Here is a 15,623-nt window from a genome sequence, read left to right as displayed (position 1 = left end):
GCATGTGTATACCAAGGAAGTGTAATAACAACTTTATTTTCTGAAAGTATCTCTACAGGTGCGGTTTTCTTTATTACTCCAAATTCATGTGACAGCAATGGGAGCTTTTCCCCTACTAAAAATAATATGCAGTAATGAATGGCACTTGTGACAAGTAATTGTGCTTGTGTGTTTTTAAAAAACAACTGTTTAACGCCTGGCTTTTTCTGCTTTTTGATAGGAAGAGGCTTCACCATATTCTTTGCTTGACATCTGCTTGAATTACCTAACTTCTGACCTAGAGAAGTTCTGTGCAGAGAGACAGGATGGGACATTATGTTTGCAAGAGCCTGGGATATTCCCACAAGAAGTGGCCGATCGATTGCTGCGGACAATGGCATTTCATGGTAAAACTATTATTTGGGATTCAGTAACTGGTAGTCCTAAAAACAATGAAGTGCAATGTTAGGAAAAATAACTGTTTAAGCTATTGCTTGATTAACCCATATAAGACATTTTATTACACTATGCCTTCTATATCTGCTGGGGATACATTCCTAGATTTCAGTTGAAATGAAGGACTTTTGTCCTGAGCATGTCAGAATCACACTAGAGGGCCTAGAAAACACCTAAAGATTACTTTTTTTTGTTGGACATGGATAAATGAAATCATAGATATGGAGATCCTATTGTAGTGTGGTTTTTCATCTAGTGCTGTAGTGCTAACAACTGTTGTGGTGCAAGCAGTCAATAGCTAATTGGTAGTGGGAAAGTGAAACAGAAGTATGGATCATTACTTCGCTAGACTGTAAATTATTCTGTGCTATTTGAAATCTGCATGCAGGACTGTATAGATGCCTATGTCAAGCTATGACTATGTCCTCTTACCTGCTATCAAGCTTCCCATCAGGATTTGGGTTTGATGGAAACTATGGGAACCCTGGGACAAGATGGCAATTGTCCTTTACTTCAGTCCTAGTGCCTTTCTAAGTCCTGTATGTCACAAGTTGAGTACAATGCTACCTGGCACAGTTTGGAACCTTTGCAGTACTACATACTGGAGTTTGTAAAAGTTACTTTGTTGGACTACAGCTCCCAAAATCCTACAGCCAGCACAAAAGGTTTATTTTAGGAGTTTCCCACATTCTGCTGCATGTCTGTTTACCTACAGGAGATAAAAAGAGGGAAGACTCAAATTTATTTATTACTGTATTTATTGGACTTGTCACACCATTTTCTACAATTGAGGCATCAAGGTAGCGTGCGGTTATATTGAACAAAATATACAATGCAAACACAAACAAGGTTGGAGATTAAAACAGAATTAAATTAGAGACAATTTAAAATGCCTCAAAAAGGAAAACTAGGGGTGTAACTGACCCCATTCTCCTCTTTGAGGCCTACCCTTTTCTTCTGCTGTAGCCCTGGTCTTAGACCTGGTAGGAATTACTTAGCTGTGACATACTCCCCGCAACTGGGAAAACCTTTGGACTCCAATTCCTAGAACCCCTCAGCCTGCAGAACCTTTAATATTTGTTACTAGTTTCTTACTTCCTTTTCTCTGTTTTTGCATCCTTTTCATTTTCACACTCTCACTCACTCCCACCCGTGCACAGGACTGCTAAATGAAGCAACTGTGGGCATTTTTCGAGGCAACCAGATGCGCTTGAAAAGAGCTTGTATCCGCAAAGCCAAGATTTCTGCCGTGGCTTTTCGGAAAGCCTTCTGCCACCACAAGCTGGTGGAGCTCGATGCTACCGGGGTAAATGCAGACATTACCATCACAGATATCATCAGTGGACTTGGCAGCAATAAATGGATCCAGCAGAATCTTCAATGCCTTGTGCTGAATTCATTAACTCTTTCATTGGAAGATCCTTATGAACGGTGCTTTAGTCAGCTGACTGGTCTTCGCGCTTTGAGCATTACCAATGTTCTCTTTTACAATGAAGATCTAGCTGACGTGGCTTCACTTCCGAGATTAGAGAGCTTGGATATATCGAACACCTCTGTCACGGACATAACTGCACTTCTTGCCTGCAAGGATCGCCTCAAGTCTCTTACCATGCACCACCTGAAATGCTTGAAAATGACCACTACTCAGATTTTGGATGTCATCAGAGAGTTAAAGTTCCTGAATCATCTTGATATTTCAGATGACAAGCAGTTCACATCTGACATTGCACTTCGCTTGTTAGAACAGAAAGACATATTGCCCAATCTTATATCTTTGGACATCTCAGGAAGGAAACATGTTACTGATGAGGCTGTAGAAACATTTGTTAAACAGCGACCCTCAATGCAGTTTGTGGGGCTTTTAGCCACTGATGCTGGCTTCTCGTTATTCCTTACCGGAGACGGAAACTTGAAGGTTGGTATTGATTTTCCATCCCACTGCTTCCAGAATGTATTGCTTAAAAGTAAAGATATAACTCTTCCTGTTTCTCAGTTTCTTGCTATTTTCCTTAATTTATTAGCCACATTCTGCTTTGCCTTAGTACTTTCCACTGAGATGTTCTATAAAATGATTAATGTAGACCAGGGATTCTTAAACTTTTCCACTCATGACCCCTTTTGGCCTGATAAATGCTTACGTGACCCCTGGTATATAGGTATGAAATTAAATATTTACTGATAATAAATCAGCATCTGCAAGGTTTGCTAAATATTATTGATTATTTATTTGCTTCATTTATACCCCACCTTTCTCACTCCACAGGGGACTCAAGGTGGCTTACAACTATGACAAAATTCAATGCTGCTTAAAAACATAACAATAAAATATAGAGTCATAAAATCATAGAGTTGGGAGAGACCTCATGGGCCATCCAGTCCAACCCCCTGTCAAGAAGCAGAAAAAATTGCATTCAAAGCACCCCTGACCAATGGCCATCCACCCTCTGTTTAAAAGCTTCCTAAGAAGGAGCCTCCACCACACTCCGGGGCAGAGAGTTCCACTGCTGAACGGCTCTCACAGTCAGGAAGTTCTTCCTAATGTTCAGGTGGAATCTCCTTTCTTGTAGTTTGAAGCCATTGTTCCGCATCCTAGTCTCCAGGGCGGCAGAAAACAAGCTCGAACCCTCCTCCCTATGACTTCCTCTCACATATTTATATATTGCATTAACCAAAACAATTAAAACACTTAAGCAAATAAAATGCAAATAATATTGATTTTTCTGTTTATGAAGTACTGCTGAAACATCTGCAGAATCCACTGCAAATGCTGTAGAACATTCATGTAAATGTTCAGAAAACCTTTAGAGTTGCCAATTTTTGGGGGGGCCCAACATTGAGTTTGTTCTCGGGACTCACAGGTAAGAAGCAATGATGTAGACAACCGCTTCTTCCTCATACAAACTTTCTAGAGATAGTTTCCAGATGATGGTTGGTCTTCTTTGGGGGGTTTTATGACAGAGTTACAAATATGCAATACAATTATATATATGTAGGCACAAATGAAACCTTTTCATTTTTCTGAGCCTTCTTTTCAAAGATTCTACCAAGGAACATCTCCCTGACTGCTTTTCAGTCTTCCCTCTGTGCTGTTTTTTGCCCCTGTATATACAGCTGGTGATAGGCCAGCCGAAAACCCACTGCTTATCTTTTCTTTTGCAGCCCCATATGTCTCTTACTTTTCCAAGATACAAGTTCCTTATTCTTCAAAGACCCAACACTGTAGCAATGACAACTTTTTTATAGATTTCTAGAAAGCTCTTCTGCAGTGATTCCCACCATCCATAATTCCTGACAAAATGTATAGTATGTGGGTGCTGATTGATTTCTTTCACCTGAAAAAGAGGACAATAATTGTCTGCCTAGAAACAAATGGCATAGTTCTGAATCATTATTGTACTTCTCTGCTTTTCAGTATATTATCCCTCTGGCAATTGGTTGGTCAACAAGCAGTCTGGAAATTTGTTTTATTACACTTGCTCTGCCTTTGTACAGGCCCTAATATGTTTGAAATGCACTCATCAGCTGGGTCGCTAAACACATACAAAAACTGAAAGCAAGAATTTGTTAACAAGAGTTATTTATTAGAAGAGGCTCTGTAGAGTGAAAGGCACTATAGAGCAATTGCTATAAACTAGGGTAGGATAATTCACACTGGAGATTAATTGTTTTGTGGATGTAGATTCAGTTTTAGTTTCTTAATAAAGATTTACTGAAGGTGTTATGAATGTAGATCAGTAACACGTTTTTTTAAAGTAATAGCACAAGCTAAATTGTAATGTCTTGTGTAGAAAAAGCTATCTACCACATCTTATTTCCATTTAGCTACAAAGTTTTTCTATTGAACTCAATGGACTTCTGAATGGACTGCTTAGCTTAAGCAGTGCCCAATGAAATGAGAATGATTGATAATGAACAAGTAAACACCAACAACAGTTTGGTGTATACAGCTTCCAGCATTATCTTTTATGTTTAATCAACCACAAACAAATTTGGGATATTTATATTACCTATATTTCCTTCTACCACAATTGCAAATTGTACTACATTATGTTTTTATGTTACAGGTATCTGGAGAAGCTAATGAAATTCAGATTTGCGAAGCCCTGAAGCGTTACAGTGAGCGGGCATTCTTTGTGCGAGAGGCACTCTTTCATCTTTTCAGTCACACGCATATAATGGAAAAAACAAAACCAGAAATCCTAAAGGTAGAGCTACTTAGCACTGATAGGTATCTTTAGCTTTGAGAATGGGACCTGACAAAGTGTTGTCTACAGAAAAGTTCAGATCAAATTGTGGTAAACTGTGCATACCTTGATTTGTTTGAGGAAGATTAGGGGAAAGAGAATAACTATGGATACTAATAATAATAATAATAATCAGAAATTTGTGGGCAGAAAAGGAACGACCACTTGTTTGAATCATATCAACTGGAAAGACAAAAAATGAGGGACACTATGATAAATCTGCCATATACATAGTTTGGAAGCCCATGGCTTGAGGTTTGAAACAGGAATACATTCCATAGGTGCCTTTTCTGATGAGGCCTTAATTATGGACATAGCTCTTTGAATGTGAATCTTTACCAAGCAGCATTAATTGTGGGAAGCCAATTCTCTGCCATCCTCCATATATGACTACTTGTGCTTGCAGCAGCAGAGATAAAATTCTCCTAGCAAACTGGCACATTCCTGACCCCACCACTATAACCTCTCAAATTAAGAAGAGGGGGACAAAGGGAGTAGATCATCTGACTAATGCAGCCTTCACTAGGAGGAGGAACATTTGAGGTGTTGTTCCCCCTCTTGGGTTCTTTAAAGTAAATGTCATTGTTTGGGTGCTTTATCAATTAGTTTAAAGAACCTTGCAATTGATAGGTTGCTTTTTTTAACTTTATTTTTATCCCGCCTTTGTTCCCATAGAGACTCAAGGTATCTAACAATGACATGACACTATAAAAAATTTAAAAATAAATGGTTCAAGTAATTTCGGTACAGGGCTTGGGAAATTGTATTTTATATCATTGCATTTTATAGCTCGGTTTTTTTCGATTCCTGTAAAATCTCTTCAGATGGATTTGATACCTTTTGGAAACAAACTCTACATATACGGTACATATGACTATACAAATTAAACAATTAAATATTTGTGTCACGCGTATAAAAGTTAAAATACAATTAAAATTACATTTAAAAATTAGATCTCATAGCTAATTCCATACCTTTTAATGTACTAGAAATTTTTATTTGGTCTGTTTGTTTGTTCTCAGCTTGTAGTTATTGGGATGAGAAATCACCCTCTGAACTTGCCAGTGCAATTAGCAGCGAGTGCCTGTGTGTTTAACTTGACCAAACAGGATTTAGCTACAGGCATGCCTGTAAGGCTTCTGGCAGATGTTACCCACTTGCTCCTTAAGGCTATGGAGCATTTCCCCAATCACCAACAGGTAAGTCAACTGTGATGACTTTTTTCCAAGGTTGGAGGGGGGAGGGATTTCTGAATACAGAATTCACACATATTATAGATTTCAAAATGTAACACATCTCTTATGAAATTGGACTACTTAGAAGAGGTAGAATGTATAACGTTGTACTAGTGGACTTCAAAAAAATCAACTGTATTAAATAGGAATGAGCAATGTCTTCTCAGACATTTTGGGAGTCAAATGTTTGAGTCTTCCCACCCTATAACATGTTACTTGTTGTTGTGAATGTGGACAGAATGCTTGTTGCTATTAGTATAGCCCATTAATTGCATTAATCATTGTGTTGGTGATGTTTCAACATTTTAGATTGCTGTAATTTTAACAATATTACACAATCCCATTTCTGCTTCCATCATCTCACTGGTTGCATTATAATGTAATGCTGAGGGATGGCTTGAGCATTTTGAGAACAAGCCTGGCCTTCCCTTTAGTTTATGTGCATTCTCTTATTTTGAAGGAGTACAACATTTCGTGTGTGTGTGTGTGTGTGTATGAATTATTTTAACATCTTATGAAGGCCTGTGAATACTTTCACTACACTACATTTTCTTTCATATTTTCCAAACAAATATATTTGCGAGTGAGATAATAAAATAAAAAGATTGTTTTTGACTGGATAAGTATTTGTTAGATTAATGACACTGGGAAATGAAGCTCAGAAATGCTACTTGGGAAATTATTTATTATGAGCATCACTTTGCTCTTTTACAGCTGCAAAAGAACTGTCTCTTGTCATTGTGCAGTGACAGAATACTTCAGGACGTTCCATTTAACAGGTTGGTTTTACCTCCAGAGTTCCATATAGGAAGAATATGAGTTTTAGGCTGCTGAAATGGCTAAACATTGCTGCTTAGCAATTTGCAAATCCCTTATTACTCCTGGGAGAATTAAAAATTCTGAATAGACTTTAGGAGCAAAACCTAACCTGATCGCATTTGCCCCAACACTCCTGACATTCTGGAAGAAACTGAAATCCTGGTTGTGGGATCAGGCGTTTGTAGAATAGACTGATTTGCTGGTAGAGATATTGTTTCATGGACTATGATGGACTGCTTTTAGGATGCCAACGGAAATCGGCGAATTGTTTTTAATGTATATATATCTGTTTTAGCTATTTTATTGTAACATGTGTTTTTATATTCTGCTTTGTTGTGTGTGGGCACTGTACTGTGCCGGTTGGTAGCCGTCCTCAGTCCTTCTGCGGAGGTTGAGAAGGACGGGATACAAATGCCCTAAATAAATTATATATATATATTTATATATATATTCATGAAATACAGGTGCCGCTTGCTAGATCTACATTCATGCAAGAGTTTTATGGGGTGATTGAGATTTAGTGATATGCCTCCCCAGTTATAAATTACTGGTGCTGATTTTGTTTGTATTCAGAAGTGTCTGTCAATTTATCTCATTTTAGATCTGGATGCTGGGTATTTTGACATTAACAAAAGTGGCCTTGTTCATGGGCTATAGCCCTAGCTCAGTAGTTCTCAACCTTTGGTCCTCCAGATGTTTTGGACTTCAACTCCCAGAACTTCCAGCCAGTTTACCAGCTGTTAGAAATTGTGGGAAGTCCAAAACACCTAGAGTCCAAAGGTTGGAAACCACTACTCTCACAGATCTCTGACTTGGTCTGAGAAAATGTCCATATTCAATAAATAGTGCCAAAGTGGATAGAAAATCCACCCACTACCTTCTGCTCTGGCAAGAAATAATTATATGCTACCAAGAATTACGTTCCACATTGCTTAGTCATTAATGCATACCTACGTAATTTTAACATTTAAAATCAGTCTTTGTATCATGCAAATTTCCTTGTTAGTGTAAACACTTCACGACTTTTTTGTTGCATATCCTGATGAACAAGCCTTGGAAGCAAATAAAGAGTTGATTATAGTTTTAGCAATTGCAGCCTTGAGTATTTTCTTGCTGTCCTCCCATGATAGTGTAGTTTTCTGTTTTCCTGCCCTTGCTTTCTACCTACCTCTAGTCTCCACAATCTGTGCTTCATCCCCATTGCTGACAAAAAGGAAAAAAGATTGAACAATATATGAAAGTTGATTTTTTTAAAAAGTTCTCTTTTAGTGCCGCATTTAATTATACCCAGTAAACAGGCCCATTGTACATCCTATTGTAATTATTAAAGAGATGTGAAAATGAATCCCAAATGCTGTACAGTAAAAGGTATCAGAAAGAGAGTGAGAGTGAAATAATGACTGGTTATTCCTGGAGTGGGACAGCATTGTGGGAAAGCAAAAAAATCTTGCTACATGGAACATTAGTCCCACTTTATCATAAGCATTGGCAAAATATACATGTGTGTAAACACGTGTGTGCGCACCCATAAACAAATAAAAAAAGACCAGAGTTCCATTGTGATAACTACTTCTGTCCACAAGCATGCTAGTGTAGCATAAGAGAGAGATGATGTATGCAAGAATTCAGTGCAGGTTGGTCTGTTTGCTTTGTAGAAGAAGGTTAGACTACTAGGAACTATTAAAAAGAGTCCTCATCCACACACTTTTGAGGAATATGAGCACCCTTTACCTCTCAGAACCCCATTTTTTTTACAGCAACCCAATGTGAACCTAAGATTCAATTATTCACAAACTGCTGTCATCTCTTTCCTGGTCCCACCAATCAATTAGCACTCATAACATTCTCTGCTGAACATAATAAATCAAAACAATGAAGTCTGGCCAGTGATGACAGACTTTGTGACACTGCTTGCCCAAACTTTTGAAATATTACATACCATAAATTATAGTTATGGTTGCTTTAAACTGAGTGTTTAACTCAACTCTATGTTAGTAGCTGATCTTGTTGTGTGCTTTAATTATATTATTTTATTTAATATTACTATGTGCCAACATGAGGCCCATCTTTGGGAGAAAGGTGGGCTAACATAAGCAATAAATAGGTAGGGAAGACCAAGAGAAGCCATTAAAATGCCTGAGGCCAGCTTATTTTTTAAAAAACAGTGCTTATGTATTTTTCTGTCTTAGGTGATGATTGATCTACTTTTCTTTTTGCTGTCCTGAAATGTATGCTATGTTTATTTTTTCTGATGCACCACTTTTTGTGAACTTTCTGTTTGTTGCTTTTCAGGTTTGAAGCTGCCAAGCTTGTCATGCAGTGGTTATGTAACCATGAAGACCAGAACATGCAGAGAATGGCAGTGGCAATCATCTCCATTCTTGCTGCAAAGGTGCGGGACTAAGCTCCACCAATTCAATGACTGTAACTTGCTTAAATCACCAGTCTTTCCAACAGTCACTTAACATTTCCATGTTTTATTTTTTGCTTATAGCTTTCAACAGAGCAAACAGCTCAGCTTGGGGCTGAGCTCTTCATTGTCAGGGTAAGCTACTTTTTACTTACTTTATGTGGGAGATGGGAAAGATTTCACAATATATGATTATAATGTTATGATTCCACTTTTTATTGTTATGCTCCACTCCTGTGAAATCTCTGGAACATATAGTTTAGGGGAGGGGCATTTAAAATTCCCCACGAGACAGCTGTAATGCCTCCTCAAACCACTAACCAAGGATTCTTAGGACTCAGCCATAGCAATTAAAGTGGAAGCATAGCACTGTAGCGGAGTGGTGTGAATGGGTTCACTGTCAACTACCATATTTCCTTTGTTTGCATTTTACACGTATTGATGTGTGCAAGAAAATGCTGCGCCTTAAAAATATATTCTGATGAATCAGACACACATAAGTGGTTCCGACTCCATCTCCTCAGATGCAGAGACATGTGTGAGCTCTGATGTTTGTTAGCAGAGGGGGTCTATCTTAGTTTTACCTCTTTTTTTGCTTTTGATCTCAAGTTCCTGTCAGTATGTTGTTGTTTGTAACATTTATTATAATCATAATAATGCTCAAAAGAGGGAAATGCTTTACAGTGTTGACCTAGCAGTGTGAAGCATTTATAAGAAAGATAGGACTGTACTGTGCAAAGAAATTACAAAGAGCACCAGAGTTGTTAAAGATACCTGTAGCTTTTTGTCTATGATGGATACAGGCAAAAGGGGGAAAGCACTCAGTTACATTCAAGCCATTTGCCACATTCCCTTCTCCCTACCAGACCTTGGACCCATATTGGCTATGACATTCATACATTTCATTTCTCCTATTCTGCATGAGAAGGCACGGAATCAGAATTGCACTTAGCTCATATTAGCCCATAGTCTTTCTAGAACTCTTCTCCCAAGCATATATTCAAAATGATGCCACAGAGAGATTGAGAATGTAATGCTGTATGTGTTGTTGCAATTCCTTGGCCCTAAATTGGATAGGCCCTTTATACATTTACTGGATTCAATGCTGTTGGAAATTAATAGTTTTCTTTTCCAGTTAGAATGGAAATTGCAAGGCGGAGCCCCCACTGCAGCAAGTAAGCTGTGATCAGGGCAGGAAGCTTTGTCTCACTATTCAACATCCTATTTGACATAAAAATAAGGGACCTTGTACTCCTTTGAATATTGTTACAGCAGAGCTGATTACAGACATGTGCGTGCTGCCATTTTGCAGCTTGAACCTCAAAAAGCTGAGTTGAAATGGATATACAGTTTGGAAAACAAAAATTCTTGTCTTTTCTTTTCTTTAGCAACTACTGCAAATCGTCAAGCAAAAAACGAATCAGAGTGTAGTGGACACTACGCTTAAGTTTACACTGAGTGCACTTTGGAATCTCACAGATGAGTCCCCAACCACATGTCGGCACTTTATTGAAAACCAGGGGCTGGAACTTTTCATGAAAGTCCTGGAGGTGAGAACTGGGGCATTTCTGTTTCTCATGCAGCAAACCCTCAGGTCTGCTTGTCAAAGTTGCAGGCTGGCAATCTAAACAGGCAAGTGGAAGGTTTCTCTTCTCACTGAAACCACTTTTCCTTATATTAAAATAGTGAGGAAGCAGGATGCCCTCATTTCTCCTGTTGCAACTCCTGCTACCGCAAAGTTGGGAAATGATTGCAGGGCTGATTTGGTTCAGAGGAAGTGTTCCTTACATTAGACTTGCCTTGATTCTCAAACTGCCTCCTGCTTCCATGCAGTTATTTCAAAGTCAAAGGCTCAGCTCAACTTTGTTTCTTAAGGCATTATGGAAGGGGGGCATTGGGCTTTTTGGATCACTTCAAAGTTCCCATGGCTCAAGCTTGAGATGAAATGTCTCCTAAAAGATTCCTGGGATTACTTAAGCAAAGGAAAGAGCCCTCGTGCCCATGCTTGTTCTTCCCCCAAAGCAGCCATGCCAGCAGAGTAGGTGGAGCGCCCCATTACATGCAACTACCTACAGTGTTTAACCCAAATCCTGCCTGTTACATACCAGAAAGACTCATAGGTATTCATTTGTATGCTTCCCACACTTCCTCTGCTCACAGTCCTTATTTTGGAGGTTATGTGGGGGGTTAGGGGTTGGGGTTGCATTTTTAAACAATATTTGAATATGTAGATTCCTCACAATTATCTGAGAATTCTTCTGAGTATCTACTCATAATGAAACCTAAATATACATCTCATCTTGAATGAACATAATTAAAAAGTTGTTTTTCTTTACAGTGTTTTCCATCCGAATCTTCTATCCAACAAAAAGTTCTTGGCCTTTTGGTAAGATGGATAGAAATATATATATTGTATTGATGTGAGACAGTTTTACTTTCTCTTTTCTCTGTTATCATCTGTCTCTTGCTTCAGTATATTATAGGGGATACATTCCTTTTCATAGCATTTCACTAATTGTGGCTGCAGTCAATCAAACTCTGTCCTGCTCAGTGCCCATTGGTTTCAAAATCATTTTGTAGAAGCATTAGAGTCCTGCTGAACCAAGATTTTATCAAGCCAAACATCAGTCATAGTGAACCTGGTGCCTCTAAGCCATGAGGAAGATTTTCTGTCCTGTCTTGTATGCAAATATTGCAATTTGAGTCCCCCTCAACTGCCTTGGTTCCAGCCTATGGAATACTGGGATTTATAATTTTGTGAAGTGTTTAGCATTTTCTGCCAGAGAGATCTAGTACCTTCTGAAAATAGAACAATGTCAAGTACTTTCAGACAGTAGAACCAATGATAAGGGATTGTGTGAATTGTAATCCAAAACATTTAGATGTAAGACTTTAGAAAACAGGAAGTGAAGACGATTGCCTCCCCTGCTAATGTTGATTTTGACTAGCCTCATACAGCTTCACCAGCTGCCTAATAGCTTGGACAGATGATGATGATAATGGCTATTTTTTATTTTATTTGTACAATTGGGATAACACTGATAGATCCATCTTCTGTTAATTTGCCTAATACCATTTTAAAGCCATGTAGTCAAATTGATATTCCCACATTGTATTCCAGTGAACTCTAAAAGCTTTTTGCTGTGTGAAGAAATATGTAATTTTGATCCCCCGAATATTGGCAGTTGGTTTAATTTAAAACTGTCCATAAATCTGCTCAACATGTAGCCTTGTTCACAGGTGGCAAAGTGAGAGGAATTTCTCAAATTCCCAGGGTAGATGTGCACCAAAATTTGCTGGCATTGTGAGGGAGAAGTGGAAAGGGGCAGCCTCTTTGGTATGATTTTACAGCTATTCTTTTGTGGCTGAAAGTAGTGCCAGAAATAAAAGTCTTGCTGCACTCTTGCTGCTAGTATGTTCCTAATGCTTAAATTTCTTGAAAGCAGTGCCATCAATAGACTATTTGTAGGCTAGTGGACATCGTAAGCCCTTTGAGTAATTCATAGGATTGTTATTCTTGAACTCTGTCTGGAATATTGCTGGTCTGTTTACAGAAGAATGCAGGCTAATCTTTGCTCAATATAGAAATAACTTTTTTAACACAAGGAAAATTTGGCATTCATGGTATTTCATAATGCAATTATGCCCTCTTTATACAGAACAACATAGCAGAGGTGAACGAGCTCCATTCAGAGCTCATGTGGAAAGACTTCATAGACCACATCAGTAAGCTGTTGCACAGTGTTGAAGTGGAAGTCAGTTACTTTGCGGCTGGGATCATTGCACACTTGATATCACGAGGGGAACAAGCTTGGACATTGAGTCGCAGCCAGAGAACCTCACTCCTAGAAGAGCTGGTACAGTTGGGACTGAAAACAACTGATCATGTTTATTCCAACACCATTGTCAACTTCCAGAGTAATTCCATTTCCTCCCTTGTCTTACAGCACTCTGCCATTTTGAACTGGCCTACACCAGAATGTGAAATGGTGGCATACAGGTAATTATTACAACCTTGAAAGTTTGAGAAAAAGGTTAAGTGCTATTTCTCTTTCTAATCATCTGTCAATCCAAATATTCAGGTTTACGTGGTCTATTATAAATGTTTGAAGATCTCTTCAGACATTTCAACTTTGATTCTATATGAAGTGATTAGGGAATGAAATCCATTTAACTCAACGAGACTTACTTCTCAGCAGACACGTCACTGATGATAATATTATAGTAAAATCCTGTTGATGCTTACTCATAAGTAATTCCCATTATGTTAATAGGGCTTCCTCTCACTTGAGAGTGCATAGAATGGTATGTCTACTGAATTCAGTGCTTATGCTGTGAGATAAGACCAAGAAATAATGTTATTTATTTCTTGAAATCTAATGGTTTGCATTGTCACATAAAATACTACTAATTTCTTCATATGTGACCAGGATTAGGTTACTGCTGTTTTGGAAGTTAGAGCAGATTTGTTTTTTTATGTGACCAGATTTTTGAATTAATAAATGTGCATTTTTTTTCATCTAGTCTACATATGATCCCCAAAGGCTATGCTTTATCCCCCAAAATAATGCATCACCCAAAGTGCAAAATTATTAGGAAGTGAAGTTGTCCACATCCCCTAGGAAACATACCCATTTTGATTGTGCAAGGTTTGAGGTGCTACTCCCCAGAATATAGCATATAGAAGACAAGATTTTGTGCATATGTGAGAGATGAAGGGGTGTTGGTGAATAGTGAATGCTGACAACAGGAGCCATTTCTCCACAATATTTTATCAGGAGTTAACAGAGTTTGGGAGATGAGGGGCTCTGTAGTTGATGTTTAGTCAATGTTCTTGCCATTCATGTTTTGTGGAAAAGGTACACTGATATAGTATTATCCGAGGATGAACTAAACTACCATGCAAGCAGAGTAAAAAGGAGGCTTTAGTTTTTTTTTCTAAAAATAAAGCTGAGGCGCCTAAAAAAATTGGGAAAGCTTATTGGCTCCAGTATAAGTCAAGGGTGGGAAATGCAGCAGCTACTGGTAAATTTCAAAAATAAAAATAGATACTAATAATATTACCATATAAACTTGAGTATAAGCCAACCTGAATATAAGCTAAGGAGGGCTTTTTCAGCCTAAAAATGTGCTGAAAAACTTGGCTTATACTTGAGTATATACGGTATGTGTTGACATATATGTGAGTTACTCTGTCCACAGCCTAGGATGGGATCTTCTTATACACTCTGGTTTGAAATTAAGAATTACACATTAAATTAGTAGTAAACAGAAACTGTCGAGGTTTCTTCTTGTCTGGATATCTTTTGGCTAAACATACACAATACCATGTCAAGTTTTACCGATATGATTGTGCCTCTATTTCCCCCTCTTATTTCCAGGTCTTTCAACCCTTTTTTCCCTTTACTTGGCTGCTTCATGACTCCTGGGGTACAGCTGTGGGCAGTATGGGCCATGCAACACGTTTGCAGTAAAAACCGTAAGTAACTTTTTCAATATGTACCTGGAGCAGCTGACAAGCTCCTGATAATTCTTGTCATGTAAGCAATATTTCTGATTTTTAAAATCACTTTCTCTAAGGAAAACGAAGAATTATGTCAGTATTGTAGCAAATTTAAGTATTATGTCTTGATTTCACAGATCAGCTCTTTTTTATTTTCTGTTCTGGGAGTGACCCAAATAAGTGACAGGTCTGCTTTAAGGTAGGGCACACTTTCAAGTGATATTGTTTATCCGTTTATTCATTGTCCTGTACTTTGCTTTTAATTACATAAACTCAAGACAGCAAACAAGCTATTACTTCATGTTACCCTCATAATGATTCTCCAAGGCAGACTAAACAGAGAAACATTGAGGACTAGTAGGCTTTGCTTGTGAGGAGGCATGTCAGCCTATTTCCCATGATCCACATCTAAAACTCCATCCAGTACTTCAGAATATATCCCAGAACCTAAAACATGCAAATCAACACCTTCTTTTGCATTTTAACCATGATGGTTTTAAAAAAGTATTAGAACTAATCTGTGAAATTTGCATTAGAGCTTGTTTGCTGTCTTGAGTTTACGTAATGAAAAGAAAGTACAGGACAATTAATAAATGGATAAATAATATCACTTGAAAGTGTGTCCTACCTTAAAGCAGACCTGTCACTTAACTTGGGTCACTCCCAGAACAGAAAATCAAAGAAATGCATATAATCTAGTCTCTCTAGAGAAGTACTACAGAGGTGCATACAAAAGAAATATGAGAACAAAAAGCTTGTTTTTTGGGCTGTTGAGCCACAACCAGGAGCCATTATGGCTCTGTTGGTGGTAGTTAGAAGATAAAAATAAGATAGGAAACACACTGAAGATTGAGAGTGAAAGGAATCCATGTGGTATGGAGGAAGGAATTGGTGTGGGCTGCAGAATAAACATTTGATATCTCAGAATGCTTGCAAATAAGCTTTTTATTGTGTCACCGCCTTACCTTAAATGTGGA

At 38.1% G+C, this 15,623-nt stretch overlaps 1 protein-coding gene across 2 annotated transcripts in view; it reads left to right on the top strand.

The window, feature by feature from the left end:
- ZYG11B (zyg-11 family member B, cell cycle regulator) overlaps positions 1-15,623 on the top strand; it is a 92,858-nt gene that overhangs the window by 74,798 nt on the left and 2,437 nt on the right. For both annotated transcript variants that reach the window (XM_060773516.2, XM_060773515.2), the window contains 12 exons: positions 221-386; positions 1,596-2,350; positions 4,500-4,640; positions 5,702-5,878; positions 6,629-6,693; positions 9,026-9,125; positions 9,228-9,278; positions 10,532-10,693; positions 11,482-11,529; positions 12,803-13,000; positions 13,091-13,143; positions 14,525-14,622. In XM_060773516.2, the coding sequence (XP_060629499.2) occupies positions 221-386; positions 1,596-2,350; positions 4,500-4,640; positions 5,702-5,878; positions 6,629-6,693; positions 9,026-9,125; positions 9,228-9,278; positions 10,532-10,693; positions 11,482-11,529; positions 12,803-13,000; positions 13,091-13,143; positions 14,525-14,622 (2,014 nt within the window). The remainder of the gene's footprint in view (positions 1-220; positions 387-1,595; positions 2,351-4,499; positions 4,641-5,701; positions 5,879-6,628; positions 6,694-9,025; positions 9,126-9,227; positions 9,279-10,531; positions 10,694-11,481; positions 11,530-12,802; positions 13,001-13,090; positions 13,144-14,524; positions 14,623-15,623) is intronic.

Source organism: Anolis sagrei, chromosome 4 (genome assembly GCF_037176765.1).
Source record: "Anolis sagrei isolate rAnoSag1 chromosome 4, rAnoSag1.mat, whole genome shotgun sequence".
In the NCBI taxonomy this organism is placed as follows: Eukaryota; Metazoa; Chordata; class Lepidosauria; order Squamata; family Dactyloidae; genus Anolis; species Anolis sagrei.
This window is presented reverse-complemented; position numbering and strand designations above follow the sequence as displayed.